At 41.5% G+C, this 22633-nt stretch overlaps 2 protein-coding genes across 2 annotated transcripts; both read right to left on the minus strand.

The window, feature by feature from the left end:
• Positions 1 to 1035: 1035 nt before the first annotated feature.
• LOC109257189 (olfactory receptor 10X1-like) lies at positions 1036 to 1968 on the minus strand. Its single transcript, XM_019433152.2, has one exon. It carries the CDS (start codon positions 1966 to 1968, stop codon positions 1036 to 1038), a length of 933 nt encoding a protein of 310 aa, XP_019288697.2.
• A 17521-nt stretch (positions 1969 to 19489) lies between these two features.
• LOC109257190 (olfactory receptor 10X1-like) lies at positions 19490 to 20445 on the minus strand. Its single transcript, XM_019433153.2, has one exon. It carries the CDS (start codon positions 20411 to 20413, stop codon positions 19490 to 19492), a length of 924 nt encoding a protein of 307 aa, XP_019288698.2. The 5' UTR covers positions 20414 to 20445.
• Between the last annotated feature and the right edge of the window lie 2188 nt (positions 20446 to 22633).

Genomic DNA, 22633 nt, shown 5'->3' on the forward strand with positions numbered 1-22633 from the left:
AATCCACCTTGAGTTTTACTTACGAGTTCTGCGTCTATGCTCCTGAGTGTGATTTCCAAATCCAGTTTCTAAATGGTATTGGCCCAAAACCTGAGTTGGGGGTGTTTTCTCTTCTGTGCCAGGGAAGGTTTTGGGTACATTTGGCGTAACAACGACTTTAAAATTTTGGCAGAATCTCCTGGTGAAGCTTAAAGTTTCCAGAGGTTCGTTTGTTTGTTTGTCCGTTGTTAATGTAGAATGTATTAATTAAAATTCTCTTTCTTGAGAATTAGACAGCTGGTTTCCCCAGGTGGGCTTTAATATGTGATCTCTAGGAATTTTCCCACTTTGTGTAAGTTCTCAAAGCCATGATCATGAAATCACTCACAACATTGTCTCATCTTTTATGTGGGTGTGACCAGAGAAAAGGTTTACCTCCTGGGAGCCACAGCCCAGTGCCTTACAACATTGCTTAAAAAAATTCCTTAACCGTTATATCTTTAGGTATTTTTCAAATGTTTATTTATTTGAGAGAGAAAGGGATACATAGTGAGGGGGACAGGGGAAGAGAGGGAGGGGGAGGTAATCCCAAGCAGGCTCTGAAATGTCAGCATGGAGCCCGATGCTGGGCACGAACTCATGAATCATGACATCATGACCTGAGCTGAAACCAAGAGTGGGTTGCTAAACCAACTAAGCCACCCAGTTGTCCCTGTATCTTTAGATATTTTTAAGCATCTCTTAGTGTTGTGGCCACAGGGGTTGTATTTGCCTTCCACAATCTTGTTCCTCCAATGCCCATTAATGGTGCAGGATGCCCAGTGGCCGACTGGTAGAAGGGTACCATCTTGAGGAACAGCCAGGAGAAGTAGAAGTAATTGAACAACTTTCTTAACAAGTAAGTAAGTGTTTGTGATGGGTTAGCTCCCAGACTGTCTCTGGTTTCCCATGTGCCAACCTCTGGTAAAAGGCCAATGGCAAAGACTTCTCCTGATGTCACACGATAAATGCCTGCTGACATCAGGGAACAGACAGCCATGCACCTACAATCCGGGATTACATATTCCAGAAACTCCTCTTTGCCATCAGCTTTCTGAACGCATTCTTCATGTCTCTATTCCTGAGGCTGAAAATGAGGGGGCTGAGGAAAGGGGTGATGACGGTGTAAGGGACAGCGATGAGTGTGTCATCTCCTCCCGAGCCTTCTGGCTTCAGATAGACAATAGCCGCGAAGCCAAAGTGGACGATGACCACAGTGAGATGAGAGGCGCAGGTAGAAAAGGCCTTCTGCTTGCCCTCGGCTGAAGGGATCCTGAAGACAGTGGACAGAATGAAAACGTAAGTGATGATAATGAGCAGAAAGGTGCCCGTCAAGGCTGACACTGAGACCATTGTTACAACGAGTTCGGTGAGGTCGCTGTCTAGACAGGACAGCCTCACCACGGCCTGCATGTGGCAGAAGAAATGGTGGATGAGGTTGGGGTTGCAGAACGAGCCCCTGAATATCAGTGCAGTCTCTGTCACAGAGATAAGGAAGCCTCCTGCCCAAGCAGAGACCACCAGGTGCCCACACACCACATTGGTCATCAGCAGTGGGTATCGGAGAGGGTGGCAGATGGCCAGAAAGCGATCGTATCCCATCAGCGTGAGGATGATGCAGTGAGTGCCACCAAGTCCCAGGAAGAAATACATCTGCAAGCCACACCCCGGGACTGAAATGCTTCTCTTCTCAGTGAGCAGGTCTGCCAGCATCTTGGGGATGATGGTCAGCGTGTAGCAGGTCTCGGAGAAAGAGAGGGCACGGAGGAAGAGGTACATAGGGGTGTGGAGAGATCTGTCCGCCCAAGTTAGACCCAGGATGGCCAGGTTACCTGTGAGGGTGAGAAGGTAGAGGCCAAAAAAGAGCACGAAGAGGAACGGCCGCACGTGTGGGTACGAGGAGAAGCCCACAAGAACGAATTCTTTCAGGACTGTCTGGTTGGCCTTCATTGTGGCATGTCTGAAATGTGAAAGAAACAACAAGTAAATATTCAACTCTCCGTTATTCTTTGAAGGTTGTGGTGTGAATAAGACAGATGATCAGGGAGTTACGATGACCAATTGATTCTTCAATTTGTGTGGCAAAACACCATGTGTATGTAGGTCACGGGTTTTCCTAATTTTAGTTCATTTGTTATACCTTTATTAGGGGTGCAATTACTGATCGCTTGGTGGGTGACAGAAGACTCTCGTGGCTTATTGTTTTAGCAGACTTTATTGGCTGGTAATATCATAAGAGGAAAAATACTGTAATTAATGTCTAGATAAAGGAAATTCAGGTGTCTGAGGTCGGCCAGATTTGGATCAGACTCTGAATATAAAACCATTACCAAGTAGCTAATAGACAGAGAGAGTCAGGGTCTGACAAAGCAGCTTCCACACAAATATTGTCTGTAAATATCCAATGGGTAAAGATTCATAGTGGGTTTGTTAGTAATTGGGGACCAAATGTAGACAATGGCTTATAATCATAAGGAAGCCCAAAGTCATGAACTCTTCTTGGAGGAGACATTTAGGTCCCGTATATGAAAAGAAATAAAGAACATGCTCCCTTCCCTGTGCTCTGAGGAGAAGGAAGATCGGATACTCTAGGACCCTCTGGATTAATATTGAATCATTACAGTATGTGGATCGTACGGACAAACAGTCTTCATGCAGGCTCGGTGCGGGTGGAGGTGAGATTTTGCCCATTCCTTTGATGCCAAGACCAGTATCTCAAAACATAAATGCTAGAGATTCTACAACTTCTTTGATATTCTGCATTTGATGTAATCCCATACCCCTCTGACATATATAGGACACATTCCCTCAGCTTTGGATTATATTGTGTTTCCTCACCCACATGTTAATATATTTAAGAACTAGCATTGAAAGCTCTCCATTTGTCAAATTAATTCTAATGTTTATTGGCTCGATCCTTGACTACGTAGATGAGAAGCTGAGGAATTTGTATGGCAGCTGAGATTATTTCCCTCTTTTTAAAAATAAGAGAGTTGTGTCTATAATGTGGCATATTTGTAGCTAGATGCCAACTGTTTGGATTTAATTGTACATTCGTTGCATTTGTCTTTGTTTTCTCCTTCCGTAGAGAGTCGATGGTCATAGATCGCTGTATGTCTCCGATCGCTAATATGGAGCATTTGAAGAAGGTAATGATTCCCAACATGTGCACAGATAGGTTAGTGATCGCAAAGAGGCTGAATCGAAAACGGTTTCTGTTTTACCTTGTTATTCAGCACTGGGCGGAATGTTGAGCCTAGAGACAACGAGTGTTTCCAGCCTTAAGTAGATTTGGTTGAGGCTAAGTGTAAGCATTCCGTCAGCAGAATCCAGCTGGTCACTGACAGTTAGAAGAAGCAGTCGGGAAAGGGTCTGAATCACTATTATTTTGAAAATGTTCTGAATTATAATTAGACAATTTTTACATATAAAGAAATATAAATAAAATAAATATGATATAATTATAACCTTTTATGATGAAAGGTGCAGCAGTGTGGACTCTATCTTAGGGATCTCTTGATTCTTTAGTCCTCTTTGACCTGACATGACTTCCTTCTTCCTCAGCCTCCCCTGACATGTGACTCATCTTTCCCTCCACCCTTTCTCCTTTCCTGTTGCATGTTTCCCCCCACTGTGTCCACACCTCACCTTCCATAATTGAGTAATTATCTCCAAAAAAGAAGTCTAGAGCATTATTTTGCCTTCCTGCCTAAGGCTGTATTCTGAATCACCCTCGGACTTCCTTCTGAGGCCTTTTAGGCAAACCTCCTCAGCATCCAAATTGAGCATGAAACTCCTTGGGATCCCCACCCACTCTTGCAGATTGTTGTTCCACTTTGCCCTGAAAGAGCCTTGAGAAAACTCTGGATTGTCTCCAGAAGACAGTCTCCCCTCTCAGAAATGCTAGGTGCCATACGCCCTTCCGTTATCACTGAGCCATTGTGAAGATTTCCTGCCTCAGTAGAACACTGTACACACTCACGTCTCCAAATTCTCTAGACTCTCCACGGGAACCCTGTCAGTAGAGCAATGAGACAGACAGTGGAACCAAAAGATTGCCTAAGTACCCCAAAGTGGGTGAGGGGAGAGAATATTGGCAAAGCGATTGTTTTTAGTACCTGGGACCCATGGGGCAAAATTGAAGCTCTTTGACACGTACGAATTGCGGGACGGTCTGATTCCACACCATACGCCATATCCCCTCCTAAACAGCCAGGGGGGTTGTGTTCCAATCCATCATTTCATTCAGAAACATTTTGAAAATGCAAGGAATCAGTAATACATATTCCAAGACAGCCTTCCTTACTTAATCTTACCTGACTTGTGAGTTAAACGCCTACTTGGTGAATCAGCAGTAGTAGAGTGTGAATTTCAGAATCTCCCTCTACTCCTGGCATATTTGAATGTGTGTATATGTGTTTAGGGGCGTGAGAATATTATACCCCACTCTACCCTGACTATGTCTGAAGTTGTCCCCAAATCAAGTTGTATCAAATGTAATTTGCAATATGGATCCACTGAAGAATGAAATACACACCCTTTCCAGAGTCGCAGAGAAATGGTACTTTGGAGAAAGTGCAGGGACAATTAATCATGAGGAAAACAGCCTCCAATCACTACAAGGGTTTCCTACCTTGTGTCTGTTATCAGCGCCCCAAAGCCGATTCAGTGTTAGGGTTCTATTCTTCCATGATGGTCTTCACACTGTGGGAAGCCTGCTTTGCTCTTCGCTCAGAAGACACAGAGATCCACTTAGTATAAAAGCCATTGTCTAAGAGCCTGTGGTTTTAACTTTGTCACTGCTAGTTGAGTGACCTTAGCAAAGTCCTTGTGCCTTCTGGATCTAAGTTTCCCCAGCTGGGAAGTGATTTGGTGCCAGCCTTAGCTTTCTGTGGCCCTAGAGTTTTCCACACGTGCCATGATCTGATTCTACCACTCCTTGAATCACAACGGTTAAGAACCTTTTCTTCCGCCGGTTTGGAGATATTGTCTGATTATCATTAGCACTTGTGGGTCCTCAGCTCTAGAGGTTTGGCTCTGGTTAGGAGACCCTAAGGGATTCCTCTCTTCTTGCATCAGAGGGAGCAGGAGAACTTTCTGACTCAACTTTGTAATTTTCTCTCATTAGTTCCAGGGCTGTTTTGTAACATGTGACCAGGAAAACTCTGCCTGGAATCTCTGGGGATTTAAAGCTTGCAGAGTCCTATCTAGTCCATGCTAATTCCTCAGTTTGTTTGGCAGGAAGAGAGTTAGTTGCATCCCTCATGCTTTCTCCTCCCCCACATTCTGGGCCTTTCGTCACCAGCTCCCTCCCTGCCCCCACCCCGCCTTGGTAGTTAGGAAGGGCTCAAGGTTTGAGAACTGTACTCTGAGGGAACTCAGAAAACTATAACGAATGTGATGTGCTTAAAATAGAATTTTTACCTTGGTGGAGAAAAGATGATGGAGGCAATTTGATTCAACTACCCAACTATTAGAATGTGTTTTAAAAAAAAGATTGGCTATCCTAGTGTTGGAAAGGATTGGAAGTATTGTAACTCATAGACTATTGTTGGGAAATTAAAAATTATAAAATGTTTTAAAATTTAGTCAAGCGTTTTATTAATTTCTTAGCATCTTGAATGCATTCACATTCAGGGAAAGTGGACTTTCACATTTCTCTGCACCACCCTCTAAATACAACTAAAAAGCGTGGAAACATCTCAACACTCAGAAAAGGGTTCTGGAAGAGGAATCATGGCGAATGGATTGGCCAGGGGTCTCAGCGCTTGAAGAACACCACCACAGAGGGTTTCCAAGGATCTCTTTTTTATCAAACACCATGAAGTCCAGCTGGGGTGTGGAGAGCTCTGCAACCTGCAATCAGCAAATGTCCACAGGCAAAGGCAAAGGCAAACGAAAAAAATAAAAGCACAGATGTTCTCTCTGGCAAGGGACCAAGAAAGGGGAGGCCACGCAGGGCCATTTTAGGGAGACCCACAGCCAATGGCAGCGGGAACCCTACTGGCTCTACCTGCAGTGTGAGGGCCCACCTGACATCAGGGAGCCAGGCCTCATCTGCCCACAGCAGCATCGCCCAGTGGCGTAGGTAACCTGTCCTCCATCATGCACACGCGCGCACGCACACACACACACACACACACACACACACACAATCATGTCCTGGGCCACAAGACAAACCACAAGAATGTTTTTAAGTTTTTATTTTAATTCCAGTTCATTAACATACAGTGTTATCTTATTCAGGTGTACAATACAGTGATCAAACACACCCATCCATCACCGGCTGCTCATCACAGCAGGTGCACTCCTTAAGCTATTCAACTGCAAGAAATGTAAAGGGAGGGAAATTACGCAGAGGACATTCTGGTTCTCTAACCATGTTAGTTTCAACCTGGAAATCAAGAACAGAAAGACGGTAGGAAAATCTGTAAACACAAGGAGGTTAAACAATATGAAGCTGTCCATGCTCATAAAGAAGAGGTCAGTAGAAATGCAAATCGTTCGTAAACTGATGCAAAATAAAATGACAACATATCCAAATGTGTGGGTTGCAGCTAGAGCATCCTGAAAGGGTATTTATAGCACATTAGAGGAGAAGAGAGGTCTCTATGAAATGACTTAAATTCCTATCTCAAGAAACTAGAAAAAAATAACAAAATTGATCCCCAATTTGATGTATGGGCTCATTGCAATCCTTTTAAAACCCCCTCCCAATTTTTTTATAGAGAACAACAAACATATTCTGATTTACATGTAAACTAACAAGTTCTTGAAGATATATAACAATCTTAAAGAAGAATCAAATGGAAATCATTGCATCCAATATTAAAACCTACCTCATGCCTACATTCATCAAGATCGTGAGATATTGGCAGAATGTATTCCAGTCTGACTCCACTTTGTGGTTTTCTGAAAGCTTTTATACTTTACCCCCCAGCCCCCTTCCCTTCTGCCACACAGCTGGGCAAGCTGATAAGAAACCAGGGGCTCTGCCCTCGGGTGCCTGCAGGGGTTGAAACCACACAGTTTTGCGTGGGGAAGCTCGCCCTGCATTCACTCCCGAGCCATCACAGACATGACCAGCCCGTCTCCTTCCTCTGTCCACGGTTGCTGCAGTCGGCCTGGGCAATGCCCTTTACATTGAGAGCTGTCCCTACATTTCTTTATGTATATTCTTTGTTAAATTAAAATCACCTCATATATCACGTTCCATATTGCATATATTGATGTTTTCACTCCGTTCCTGGTAGCACTTTTAAAAAAAGTATTTGATGTTATTTAAATGCAATAGTGTTTTGCTATCTTACATATTCCATTTTAAAATATATTCTTATTTTTCTCTATGTACTTCTCTGATATATGGGCACAAAAATTGTTTGTTTGTTTGTTTGTTTATTAATACGGTTTTTATTTGATGTCCTTAGCATACTTCTCTGCAACAAAAATGTGTTTGGGTTGATTTTTTAAATCACATTTTGTGTCTAAGAGGAATTCTGATTAAATGTGATATTTTTCAATGTAAAATTATCCCTGAATGAAAGTGGTGCTTTACAAATTATGTCATATACCAAGGAATAACATTATTTTGCAAAAACGAGACAGCTCAGAATCAATTTTATTCCCCCTAAAAATTATTTTAAAAAGCAGTGCAGCTAAATTCTCTGAATTCCTTCTAAGTTATATTTCATTAATAGCCTATCATCAAAACTTATTTGTAATAATTCATTGGAGTATAATTTTATCAGTTCCTTTTTCTACTTTCTCCAAAACATGATATGGATGCTGTTTGACTTGATAAAATATTCATTGTCAATCATCAACATTCATTTTTTTCAGCTTCTGAAAAGTTTACCATAATTGGGTTTTCCAGTTATTATAAAATTATCATCAATTATGATTATTTTTCTATTACTTAAAAACATGTTGCCTAAATTTATGTATTCGGAAGTCTGGGGAAAATAAAAACACTGTTGATTTCAATCACCTTGGCCAGTAGATTTTTACTGAAAGCCTCTGAGCCTGCAGCACGCTGTAGCTGTCTATCTGCTTATCCCTCTATTTGCCTCGCTGTAAAGGTCCGAGATACAGGTTTCACTCGGTAGATTTAGGAAACGTTCTGATAACACAGAGCTGAGAACAATAGTTGTCAGACCCCAGAGTAGAAAGACCTTCCCCGTTCTTCCAACTTAGTACAGTTGAAAACTCTGGGCATTACCGAAGAAGACACACCTGAATGCTGGAAAAGGTAAGAGCAGCTCAGGGTTTTGGGGCCCAAAGCACAACATAGTGACAAGTTCCCTGGGTCTTGTTGCCTAAGTCCCCCAGTCTTAGAGCTGCTGGAGTCCACAACCTGGAGACAGTAATCAGACCCCCTCCAAGACTCACCAACCAACAAATAAACACCCCTGCTGCTAATTCCATCCATCTTCTCTACTGTCTTTCTAGTCTTTATTTATTTCCGTGCCCATCTTTGTTATTTCCTTCCTTCTGCTGTCTTTGGGATTAGTGCATTCTTTTTCTAGTTCTGTCAGGTGTCAAGATAGGCTATGTATTTGGGATCTTTCTTCTCAATGAGGGTTATTTATCGATACAAATTTTCCTGTAACAGATGCTTTTGATGCATCTTGTAAGTTTGTGATTGTTGTCTGTGGCAAGATATATATATATTTGTGTTTCTCTTTTGAGTTGTCCTCTGACCCACTGGTTATTCAGAAGTGTGTTGTTTAATTTGCATTTTCATAACTAATCAAACTGAGCTCAAGACCTGGGACTTTTCCATCCTTTCAGGAAGTTCCTTGGTGCCCTTGTCCAACCAGAGCCGCAAGGGCCATCAGGGGGGTGATTTCGACAACACTTTCTTGTTCTCTGAATTCAGAAATGGAGACATGGTGTGCAAATGGTGTTGCTTATGGCTGCTTTCACTCGCCTAATGCTCTGAGATTTTCCATGTTGTTTCCCCTTTATTCCCTTTCACTCCCGGGTTTTAGTTCTTGGCATGCACATTCCACAACTTGTGTATGTTTTCACATGCTCACGGTCATTTGGGCTGCGTCTCGTTTTTCAAAGTGTAGCCGCGCACTGAAGAAAAAGTTCCCAGACGCTTAGACTGAGTGGATGTGCAGGGCTCCTCTGCCAGTGAAACACAAATAACAGCCAACTGCACATGGTGTCTCTTTCATGTTCACCAGGGATAAACACCAAAGGATGTCAAAGCATGGGAAGAAACCACAAGGAGCCTGCAGACATAGACCAAACACACATCTGGTGTTTGTGTGAAAGCGTGCAGGGAAGAGGTGCAGTTTCAAGGACTGCTAAGTAATCACAGTGTGCCTCTTCCCTAACTGGTTCCTGGGAGATCAGGGGACTCTGGATCTCACAGTGCTATTGTGTTCCACGGCCTTGAGAGCAGAACATCGCCGACGTTTCATCAGTTACCCCAATCGCTTTCCCAGGGCTTACGAAACATTCTCTGGAAAGAACTCCACACATAAGTACGAATTAAGCAGCTCAATGTATTCATACAAGTCTTTGTGTGGCAATACGCTCACTAGGTCTCTGTTCAGCCTTGTAGAAATTGGCATTTCTTGCTTTGTCGAGGATTCGTTGACCATCTCATTGTGAGTCCATCTTGGGTTCTCTACTCTGTTCCATTGTCCTGTGTGTCTGTTTTTGTGCCAGTACCATAGTGTCGTGTGGATCACAGCTTTGTAATACAGCTTGAAGTCCGGAATTGTATGCCTCCAGCTTTGGTTTTCTTCTTTCAAGGTTACATTGACCATTCGGGGTCTTTTCTGGTTCTCTACACAGTTTAGAATTATTTGCTCTAGCTCTGTGAAAAATGCTGGCGTTATTTTGATAGGGGTTGCAGTGAATGTGTAGACTGCTTTGTGTAGTATTTCACATTGTTTGTTCTTCCAATCTGTGAGCATCGATGTTCTCCCATTTCTTGGTGTCTTCTTCAATTCTTTCATAAGATTTCTATAGTTCTCAGCATCCTCATCTTTTATCTTTTTGGTTAGGCTCATTCTTAAGTATCTCACGGTTTTTGATCCAATTGTACATGGGATAGCTTTCTTGATATCTCTTTCCGTTACTTCATTATTGGTGGGTAGAAATGCAAAGATTTCTATATGTTCATTTTACATGCTGTGACACTGCTGAATTTATGTATCAGTTCTAGCAATTGTTTGGGGTCTTTTTTCGGTTTTTCATGCAGAGTACCATCTGTTGCAAACGGTGAAAGTTTCACTTCTTCCTTGCCAATTTGTATGCCCTTTTGTCCCTTTTTTTGTATGACTGCTGACATTAAGACGTCCAGTACTGTGTTAAATAGTAATGGTGAGAATGAACAACGCGGTCTTCTTCCTGACGCTAGGGGAAAGGCTCTCAATTTCGCCCTCGATTGAGGATCATATTAGCATGAGTCTTTCATATATGGCCTTTATGATGTTGAGTTAGGTTCCATCTCTCCCGACTTTGTTGAGGGTTTGGGGAAACTAGACAGCAACATGCAGAAGAATGAAACTGGACCACTTTCTTACCCCATACAGAAAACTAAATTCAAAATGGATGAACGAATTAAATGTGAGACAGGAAACCATCCAAATCCTAGAGGAGAACACAGGTCCTCCTTGACCTTGGCCAGAGCAACTTCCTACTAGACACGTGGCCAAAGGAAAGGGAAACAAAAGGAAACACAAAGTATAAAGACTTCCTCAAGATAAAGCTTCTGCACAGCAAAGGATACAATCAACAAAACTAAGAGGCAGCCTACGGAATGAGAGAAGATATTAGAAAATTACATATGTGATAAAGGATTCGCACCCAAAATCTATTAAGAACTTATCAACACCAAAACTGTAAGTAATCCAGTGAAGAAATGGACAGAAGTCATGAATAGACACCTTTCCAAAGATGCAGTCTAGATGACGAACATACACATGAAAAGTGCTCGACATCACTCGTCATCAGGAGAGTAGAAATCAAAACCACGATGAGATACCACCTCACCCCTGTCAGAGTGGCTAAAGTCAATAACGCACGAAGCAATAGGTGTTGGCAAGGATGTGAAGAAAACAAAATCCTCTTGTACTCTTGGTGGGGATGCAAATTGGTACAGTCACTCTGGAGGACACTATGGAGGTTCCTCAAGAAACTAAAAATGGAACTACCTTACAATTTCACAATTGCACTATTGGGTATTCACTGATAGGATAGAAAAATACGGGTTTGAAAGGGAACATGCATCCCAATGTGTATAGCAGCATAATCAAAAATAGGCTAACTATGGAGAGAGTCCATATCTCCAACGACTGATGAATGGATAAAGAAGATGTAAACATACACAATAAAATCTTTCTCAGCCATCAGAAAAGAATGGAATCTTGCCATGTGCAACAACGTGGATGGAACTAGAAAGTGTTGTGCTAAGTGAAACACGTCAAGCAGAGAAAGACAAATACCATCTGATTTCACTCATATGTGGAATTTAAGAAACAAAACAGATAAACCTACGGGAATGGGGGGAAAAGAGAAGAGAAGGAAACAAACCGAAAGAGACTCTTAATGATACGGGACAAACTGAAGGTTGATGGAGGCAGGGGGTGGGAGATGGGCTGGATGGGTGATGAGTATTAAGGAGGGCGTTTGTTGTGATGAGCACCAAGTGTTGTTGTATGTAAGTGATGCATCACCGAATTCGACTCCTGAAGGCGACACTGCATTGTAGGTTAACTAAATTTTAAATTTAAAAAAGTTTAGAAGTTTTAACAATTACAAAATATAAAAAAGGAAAAAAAATGTAAACATTTCAAAAGACTGGCATTTCTTATGAAGTTGTCCTACCATTTTGCTCTGCATCTGCTCTTTGTGTTGTAGAAGTTTCATTTTTGTGGTTTGATTGATCAACTTTTTATGTCTTTTCCTTTTTGTCTGCTGCCTAAAAAGTTTCTTTGCCTCTCTCAAGGTCATGAGGATATTGTCCTGTGTATTCTCTTAGTTGCTCTGTACTTTCAGGCATTTAGATCTCAGCCTCATCTGGGATAATTTGTGTCTATAGGATGAAGTCAGGATTAAGGTTTTAGCTTAGTTTAGTTTTTTTATACTGAAATGTAGTGGTTTCAGTACCATCGGTTGGAAAGACTTTCCTTTCCTCATTAATTTGCACAAGGAACTTTATGGAAACCGATGGACCTATACACAGATGTGACTATTTCTGGACTCTATATTTCTCATTGATCTCTATATCTACCTTTTTGCTAGCAGCACAGAGTTTTCATTGTTGTTTACTTTATAGTGATTTTGAGATCAGGTGTTTAATTCATCCCAGTCTCTCATGATTGTTTATAGATCTTTTCATTGCCAGATAAGTCTTTAGAATTCACTTGACAATTTCTACACAAATCCTATTTGAACTAAAACAATTTTTTAATGTTTATTTACTTTTGAGAGAGAAACAGAGAGAAACAGACGGACACAGAGCACAAGCAGGGGAGAGGCAGAGAGAGAGGGAGACACAGAATCCGAAGCAGGCTCCAGGCTCCGAGCTGTCAGCAGAGAGCCCGACGCGGGGCTCGAACTCACGAACCGTGAGATCATGACCTAAGCCAGAGTCGGACGCTTAACCGACTGAGCCACTCGGGTGCTCTAAATCCTGTTTCAATTTTTCATTGAGTTGCATTGAACCAACAGATGAATTTTTACAATATTGAGTATTTTTATCCATAAAATTGATTGTGTCCATTTATTTAATCTATTTAATCTGTTGCATTACTGTTTATCATTTCAGTACAGAATACTTCCTCATCTTGTCCTCAACTGAATTCTAAGTGTTTATCCTAACTGTCTATGTTTTGAGGCTATTGAAATTAACATCTAAAAATGTAATTCCTGGGGCACCTAGTTGGTTCGGTTAGTTGAGTGTCTGACACTTGATTTCAGCTCACGTCACAATCTCAGGGGTGTGGACTCAAGCCCCACACAGCTCAGGATCCACAATGAATTTGGAGCCGGCTTATGATTCTCTCTCTCTTTCTCTGTCCCCTTTCTCTGCTCTCTCTCTCTCTCTCTCTGTTTATAAAAAAGTAATTTTTTATTTTTGTATCTAATATAAGGAAAAACAATTGACCTGAGAACTTGCTAAATGTGTTTCTTAGGTTTGTAGTCCTTCTGTAGATTTAGTAAGACTTTTTAGATATTCAGTCATGTTATCTGCAAATGAAGGGTTTCACCATTCCTTTCAAATCATTTCACCTTTTGTATCCTTTGCTTCCATTACCACGCTGGTTTGCATCTCTGGTACGATGATGTATAGAGTGGTCAAAATGCTCATTCTAGAGAAAAGAATTCAATATTTCACAATGAGGCAGGAGGGTGGTTTAAATAGAAACAGAGTTTTTTAAAAATCAGCAATGGATATCGATTTTTACAAGTACATTTTTACAAATATTGAGATGAGTATATTAATTTTTTCCATTTATTTGATTAGTTTAGTGAATGCAGTCAACATACTTTCAAATACTAAATCAGTCCTGCATTCTTGGAATAAATCGCCTTTGCCATGAAATATTATTTATTTTATGTATTACTGGCATATATATGTGAAAAAGGCTCAGCAGGATTTTGGAGATATTAGAAGAAAGGACCAATGAATTGGAAAATAAATCAGTAGAAATCAGTCAATCTCAAGAAGAAACAACTAGACTTAAAATTAATCAATTTCATCCTAGTGAAATAAGTCAGTCAGAGAAAGACACATATCCTATGTTTTCACTCATATATGACATTTCAGAAACAAAATAGATGAGCATAGGGGAAATAAAGGAAAAATAAGAGAAAAACAGAGAGGGAGGCAAACTATAAGAGACTCTTTAATACGGAGAACAAACTGAGGGTTGCTGGAGGGGAGGTGGGTGGGGGATGGGCCAAACGGGGGAGGGGCATTAAGGAGGGCACTTGTTGGGATGAGCACTGGGTGTTAGATGTAAGTGAGGAATCGGTGGGTTCTACTCCTGAAAACATTAGTACACTGTATGTTCACTAACTTGAACTTAAATAAATGAAATTTAGAAGTGAATCAATTCTGTGAGATTTTCGAGACAATATCAAGTAGCCCAACATTTGCATAATTGGAATATCGGGACGAAACCAAAAGATACAGAGGAAGAAAATATTTGAAGAGATAACCGCTGAAAACTGCCCGGGTTTGGTGGAACACCACAACCAAGTCAAGATGTTCAACAAATCACAAGTAAGAAAAACACAAAAGCACATCTAGACACCTCATGATCACACTGATGAAAGCCAAGGCAACGAGAAAATACTGAAACGACGAGGGAAATGTGACACATTACATAGAGTAAAAAGGCGATGTCATTAAGGGCAGTGTGTGCCTCAGAAACCGGGGAGGACAGAGACACTGAAAATGACACAGGGGAAGATGAAGAAAGGTACCCCGTGGACGAGGAAGTTTTTATCCGGCAAAACTGTGTTTCACAAATGAAGGCAAAATGAAGAAATCCTCAGACAAAAAAATGAAGAGAGTTGCTAGCCAGCATGTGGTGTAGTAAATACTAAGGGAAGGCTGAAGACAAATGAAACCCATGGTAACTTGGATGCACAGGAGACGATGAAGAAACCTGAAACTGAGTGTGAGGTTAAATCGAAACGATCACCTACGCATGTATCAGTATTCTCTTAATTTCTTTAAAAAGGCATATGCCCGTCTAAAAATTCTAGCAATGTGTTGGTAGATTTAAGTAAATGGAGCTATGTCATTGCAACTTTTCTATATTTTACTGGAAATCATTCAATATTAACTTTACATAGGATGTATGAAATTAAAAATGCATGCTACAATCTCTAGCTCGATGTATAAAACAATAGCGTGAGGAAAATTGCTCGAAAGCAAAGAGTTGTACTAATGCTACACTAATATCCACATCTCGCTCATCTTTTGGACCTTCCTAACTGCTGCAGGTTACCGTGAATGACAGGGTGGTTACGAGAAGGGTTCCTGAGGCCCCTGGTTACCATTTTGATTGGATTGTACTATCTTGTTTGGTTTTGGGATGGTTTTTACACACACTGTGTATGAGCCTTTTGCCAATTGTATGTGTTGGGGGTATTTACTCTCAATCAATGGAGCTCCTTGTTTAGTCTGCATGTTTTTAAAAGAAAACACAGATTCAGAAAGTCATCCAAACAAATATAGAGCTCAGTGAACATTTTTGCAAGCAAAGACTTTTGTAATCCCTACCCAGATGAAGGAAGAGATCAAACTAGAGTTTGCCAGCGACTAGTCCTTCTGTGTGTCCCTCCCTATCCCAGCCTCCTCCCTCCAAAAGTAATCACTGTCTTAAATTGCACATTAATCTTCTCCTTCGATTTCTTTTCAGTTTTATGTGACTTGTCTGTCCATTTGCTGGCCAATTCTTCTTTAATGAACACAGTTTCTCGATTTTAATTGACTCGATCTTCTCATTTTTAGTTAAGATTTTAACGTCCAGTTTAAACAATCTCTCATGTCCCAAGGATGTTGTGAAGACAATTTTTTTCATAGCAACATTTAGAAGGTTTATCGTCTGCCTTTCACAGTCAGGTTTTGATACCCAGAAACTGATTTTGCCGCTGTTGTTGTTTCGGGAGACAGGTTTCCTTTTGCCTCTACGGATATGCAACTTTGCAAGCGTGAGTTTTTGAAAAGTCTATTGTTGTCCAACCGCTCTGCAAAGCCAGATTTATCATAAATATGCCCCAGTGCCCACGTGTGCGTGGGTCTTTGGGGCTCTCTTCTCCATGTTGGTGTCTTTGAAACGTGGACCACTTTCACACTGTGGCTGCATGATGAGACTTGATATCCGGTAAAACAAATCATGTCACGGTATTCTTCAAGAGAGTCGTGGCTATTTGTAAATCCATATTAATTTTAAATCCCCTTATAGCTTTCACACGCAAGAAAGGACACTGTTGGGATTGTCCCTGGGATTTCTTTGAAACCTAAGTTAGCATGGGGAGAATGGGCATCTGCACCGCACGGGGTCTTCTAATCCGTGACAAAGAGCACCTCATCATTTGCATAGGTCTTTTAGGGTTGTTTTGATAATGCTTTGCAGTTTTCCATGGAGACCTCTTGCATGACTTTTGGCAAACTTTTTCTAGGACTTTGATATTTCGGCACTTCAAAATGTGATATGGTTTCTGAAAACCAGATTCCAATTGTTGTGAATTTATGGGGATGCGGGTTATTTGCTCATGTACCAAGTCCTTAGCCTTAAAATGAAGGCTAATTCTAATGATTTGTCTGCTGATTAGTTTTGGGTTTTCTAAATAAAAAACTTTATAATTCATGAGAAATGACTGTGTTTCTTCCTGTATACTCCTTCTGTCTTTTGCTCCATTTTACTGAACTGATTGTCTGGAATAAGACAGCAAGGGCACGATGGGAGAAGCCATTCTTGTCTTGTTCCTGAGTGAGCGGGGATGCATTTAAATGTTTCACAACGAAGTGAGAAGTTGGATTTTCGAATCCCAAGGCTGTACTCCCGAAACCAACATAACATAGTGGGGCAACTGCACTCAGATACAAAAGGAAGTTTGATCTCCTGATGAGTTTAAGTAAATATATTTGTAACGTCTATTTATTTATTTTGAGAGAGAGAGAGAGAGAGAATCCCATGCAGGCACCCCACCGTGAGTGCAGAGCCAGATGCGGAGCTAGACCCCACGAACTGTGAGATCATGACATCATGAGATCATGAGCCAAAATCAAGAGTTAGATGCTTAACTAACCAGCCACCCAGGCGTCCCAGGAAGATTCTTTTGATTCCTATCATGCTAATAGGTTTTATTCATCCCCGAGTGGATATTCAACTTTATCCAAAAGTTCTTCTTCATCAATAAAATAATTACTTGATTAATATCCCTTATTTTGATAATGTGATAAATTCTACTGATCTATTTCAAATGTGTCAACCTTGAATCTCTGAACTAAATCCAACTTGAGTTTTCCCTCCGAGTTCTGCGTCTATGCTCCTGAGCGAGAGGTCAAAATCCCGTTTCTAAATGGTACTGGTCCCAAAACTGAGTTGAGGAGTCTTTACTCTTTTCTATTCCAGGCAAGGTTTTGGGCACTTTTGGCATAACATCCACTTTAGAAAATTGCCAAAATCTCCTAGTGAAGCTTAAAGGATTCGGAGGTTTGTTTGCCTCTTGTTGATGTAGAATATATTAACTAAAATTCTATTTCTTGAAAATGAAACGGCTGGTTTCCTCAGGTCAACTTTAATATGTGTTCTCTAGGAACTTTCCAACTTTGTGTAAGTTCTCAAATCCATGATCATGGAATCACTCACAGGATTGTCTCATCTTTTAGGTGTGGGTGTGAACTGAGAAGTGCCCCAATTTTCATTCCCATCATTGTTTAGTTTTATTTCCTGTCTTAATTTCTTCATCAGTCTCACTGGGGAACAAGACGATTTAGGATTATTTTCAACATTCCACTTTTTGACTTTTTGAGCCACTGTACTGAAAACTACTATTTAATTAATTCTGCGCTTATCTATTCATTTTATTCTTTACGATCTTTTTGTGCTCGTTTATTCCTGTTTTGAATTCTTGACAGGAAAGCTTAGGTTATTAATTTTCAGCCTGTGAACTTATCTAATATGCATTTTGGAGGCCGTGGATTTCCATGTAAACACTGAAAAGCTATGTCCCACCAGCTTTGACTTGTAGTGTTTTCATTTTCTCCAATTCAAACCATTTTTCCAGGATTCCCAAGATTTTCATTTGATTCGTGATTTATTTACAAGTGTGTTTCTTGACTTTTACACCTGTAGGTATTTTCCAGCTCCCCTGCAAGTACTTATTTCTATCTCAGCAATGAATATTAAGTAGGCAACTAGAAATGCCTCCACAGTCACCATATCGGGTAGATGCAAGTTAATGGGTCCAAACTCAAGTTTAGGAACTTGAGACTACACTTCATCATATTCTCTATGCCCACCATAACTGGGTAAATTGTTGGCATCTGTTTACAAGACTTTATGACTTCCCTAGATTGGATAGTCAGTTCTCAGGGTGGAACCAAAGTCGAAGAAACATTGTCATGGAGGCAGTGAGCACAGATTGAAGAGGGGACATATTCTGCCTGTATGTGAGGCACAAGATGGTCCCAGAGAAGAACATAGAGTCATGGCAAGAGGTAATCATAATCAGAGTGTGTTCATAATATTTTTTGTTCATTATCTCAGTTAGCTTAATAACTTCCCCGTAAATGATGGGGAACAGACATTGTCCCCACATTTGTCAAATACCGGATGCACACGAAATCCCAACACAAAGGTTACATCCCACGGGAGAGAGCACGAATTGGGTTAACAATAGAACTGAGGAAAGAAGTCAGAAAATCCCCAGGATTTGACGCGATGTTCATCTGGTTTCCTTCACTGCACATCATATGTCTGCCAAAATTGTTCCAAAATACCTTTCATTGTCAAACCCTTCAATATCATAACATGTGCTTTTTTTTACACATTTGCTCTGAATGTCTCCCTTTTAAAGACCGTGGGGGTTATTTCCAGGCCTCGTCCAGGGACCCTGACTTTCAGAGAGACTCCACTGCCTTGTTTGCCTGTTGGATCAATGTTTCAAGATATCCTGTATATTCAGAGGGAGCCTCTGACAGTCATGTGAAGAACACAGTCATGAACAGTGTTTAAAAGAAACTTCTGTAATCATTATGGCATAGAACTGACCAAATATACACATCAATCCAGACATGCACAATAGACCGTTGATGATTTCTACATAGTATATCACTTATGAGAAATGTTTTTCTCCTGGGAGGCACAGCACAATGCCTGACAATGTTGCTTAGAAAAATTCTTCCACCATTGAATCTTTAGATATTTTAAAGCACCTCTTAGTGTTGTGGTCACAGGGGTTGTTTTTCCCTTCCACAATCTTGCTCTTCCAAAGCCATCCATGGTGCAGGATGCCCGGAGGGTGACTGACAGAAGTGTACTATCTTGAGGAACAGCCAGTAGAAATAGAACTAATTGAACAACTTTTTTTTTTTAATTTTTTTAACGTTTATTTATTTTTGAGACAGAGAGAGACAGAGCATGAGCAGGGGAGGGTCAGAGAGAGAGGGAGACACAGAATCTGAAACGGGCTCCAGGCTCTGAGCTGTCAGCACAGAGCCCGACGCGAGGCTCGAACTCACGGACCGTGAGATCATGACCTCAGCCGAAGTCCGCCGCTTAACCGACTGAGCCACCCAGGCGCCCCTGAACAACTTTTTTAAAACTAAGTAATGTTTGTGATTGTTAAGCTCCCAGTCTCTGGTTTCCTACATGCCAACCTCTGGTAAAAGGCCAATGGCAAGCCTTCTCCTGACATCGCATGATAAATGCCTACTGACATTAGGGAACACACAATCATGCACCTACAAGCCAGGATTATGTATTCAGAAACTCCTCTTTGCCATCAGCTTTCTGAACGCATTCTTCATGTCTCTATTCCTGAGGCTGAAAATGAGGGGGCTGAGGAAAGGGGTGATGACGGTGTAAGGGACAGCGATGAGTGTGTCATCTCCTCCCGAGCCTTCAGGCTTCAGATAGACAATAGCCGCGAAGCCAAAGTGGACGATGACCACAGTGAGATGAGAGGCGCAGGTAGAAAAGGCCTTCTGCTTGCCCTCGGCTGAAGGGATCCTGAAGACAGTGGACAGAATGAAAACGTAAGTGATGATAATGAGCAGAAAGGTGCCCGTCAAGGCTGACACCGAGACCATTGTTACAACGAGTTCGGTGAGGTCGCTGTCTAGACAGGACAGCCTCACCACGGCCCGCATGTGGCAGAAGAAATGGTGGATGAGGTTGGGGGTGCAGAACGAGCCCCCGAATATCAGTGCGGTCTCTGTCACAGAGATAAGGAAGCCTCCGGCCCAAGCAGAGACCACCAGGTGCCCACACACCACATTGGTCATCAGCAGTGGGTATCGGAGAGGGTGGCAGATGGCCAGAAAGCGATCGTATCCCATCAGCGTGAGGATGATGCAGTTAGTGCCACCAAGTCCCAGGAAGAAACACATCTGCAAGCCACACCCCGGGACTGAAATGCTTCTCTTCTCAGTGAGCAGGTCTGCCAGCATCTTGGGGATGATGGTCAGCGTGTAGCAGGTCTCGGAGAAAGAGAGGGCACGGAGGAAGAGGTACATAGGGGTGTGGAGAGATCTGTCCGCCCAAGTTAGACCCAGGATGGCCAGGTTACCTGTGAGGGTGAGAAGGTAGAGGCCAAAAAAGAGCACGAAGAGGAACGTCCGCACGTGTGGGTACGAGGAGAAGCCCACAAGAATGAATTCTTTCAGGACTGTCTGGTTGGCCTTCATTGTGGCATGTCTGAAATGTGAAAGAAACAAGTAAATATTCAACTCTCCGTTATTCTTTGAAGGTTGTGGTGTGAATAAGACAGATGATCAGGGAGTTACGATGACCAATTGATTCTTCAATTTGTGTGGCAAAACACCATGTGTATGTAGCTTATGTGATTTTCTAACTTTTAATTCATTTGTTATACCTTTATTCAGTGACTAATTCCTGATCATTTAGCGCCTGACAGAAGACTTTTTATGGTTTATTTTTTAAGAGGAGTTTATTGGCTGATAATATCATAAGGGGAAAAATAGTCTAATTGATGCCTAGATAAAGGATACTCACATGCTTAGGTGTGCTACATTTGGAGAAGACTCTGAATACTAAAAGAATTAAAGTAGCTAATAGACAGAGTCAGGGTCTGACAAAGCAACTTGCACACAGAATACTGTCTGTAAATATCCCATGAGTGAAGATTCATAGTTGGTTTCTTAGTAATTCTGGGACCAAATGTAGACAATGGGTTATAATCATAAGGAAGCCCAAAGTCATGAACTCTTCTTGGAGGAGGCATTTAGGCCCTGGAATATTAAAGGAAATAAAGAACATGTTTCCTTCCCTGTACTCTGGGGAGAGGGAAGACCAGATACTCCAGGACCCTCCGGATTAATAGCAATTCATTAGAGTATGTGGATGGTACCGATAAACAGACTTTTTATCCAAATTCGGTTCAGGTGCAGCTGAGATTTTCCCATTCCTTCAGTGCCATGCTCAGATTCCCAGAAAGGTCAACCCTCGAATTCTACAAATTCTTTGATATTCTGCATCTCTTTTAATCTCATCCTCCTCTGAAATCTACAATATGCTGTTTTTCCTTGCATTTGATGCATTCCCTCAGCCTTGTATTATGTTGATCCATCGTGTTTCCTCTGCCACATGTCAATATATTTGATAACTAGCATTGATAGGCTCTACGTTTTGCTAGTTTCCTTCTGATGTTGTTTGGTTTTATGCATGACAACGTGGATGAGAAGTGTGTAGGACAGCTGTGCAATGTGTATGGCAGCTGAGATTATTCCCCTCTTTTTAGCAAGAAGAGAGCTGTGTCTGTGAAGGGGCATATTTGTAGCGAGAAGCCAATGTTTTGACTGAATTGTACATTCTTACAATTTATCTTTTTTTCTCCTCCCGTAAAGAGTCTACGGTCACAGATCTCTGTATGTCTCCGAGTGCTAATATGGAGCATTTGAAGAAGGTAATGATTCCCAATACACGTGCACGGATAGGTTAGTGATCGCAAAGAAGCTGAATCTAAAACAGTTTCTGTTTTACCTTGTTTTTCGGCATCGGGCAGAATGTTGAGCCTGGAGATAGCAAGTCTTTCCAGTCTTAAGTAGGTATGGTGGAGGGTAAGATTAAGCATTTCGTCAGCACAGTCAAGCTGGTCACCAACAGACAGAAGAGGCAGTGGGAAAATGGGCTGAATCATTATTATTATTTTTGAAGAAGTACTGAACCATAAGTCAATAGTGTTAACATATAAATCAATATGCATAAATATAAAAATAAACATAATGGTAAAATTATAACATTTCACAATGAAATATGCAGCCATGGGGACTCTAGCTTTGGGATCTCTTGATTCGTTAGTCCTCTTTGACCTGACATGACTTCCTTCTTCCTCAGGCTCCCCTGACATGTGACTAATCCTTCCCTCCATCCTTTCTCCTTTCCTTTTGCATGCTTTCCCTCCCTGTGTCCACACCTCACCTTCCATAAGTGAGTAATTATATCCCCAAAAGAAGACGAGAGCATTATTTTGCCTTCCTGCCTAAGGCTGTATTCTGAATCACCCTCGGACTTCCTTCTGAGGCCTTTTAGGCAAACCTCCTCAGCATCCAAATTGAGCATGAAACTCCTTGGGATCCACACCCACTCTTGCAGATTGTGGTTCCACTTTGCCCTGAAAGAGCCTTGTGAAAACTCGAGATTGTCTCAGAAGACCGTCTCCCCTCTCAGAAATGCTAGGTGCCATACGCCCTTCCGTTATCATGAGCGATTGTGAAGATTTCCTGCCTCAGTAGAACACTGTACACACTCACATTTCCAAATTCTCTAGACTCTCCACGGAACCCTGTCAGTAGAGCAATGAGACGGATAGTGGAACCAAAAGATTGCCTAAGTACCCCAAAGTGGTGAGAGGAGAGAATATTGGCAAAGCGATTGTTTTTAGTACC

The sequence above is a fragment of the Panthera pardus genome, unplaced genomic scaffold (genome assembly GCF_024362965.1).
Source record: "Panthera pardus isolate Hobbes unplaced genomic scaffold, ASM2436296v1 HiC_scaffold_21, whole genome shotgun sequence".
Taxonomy (NCBI): Eukaryota; Metazoa; Chordata; class Mammalia; order Carnivora; family Felidae; genus Panthera; species Panthera pardus.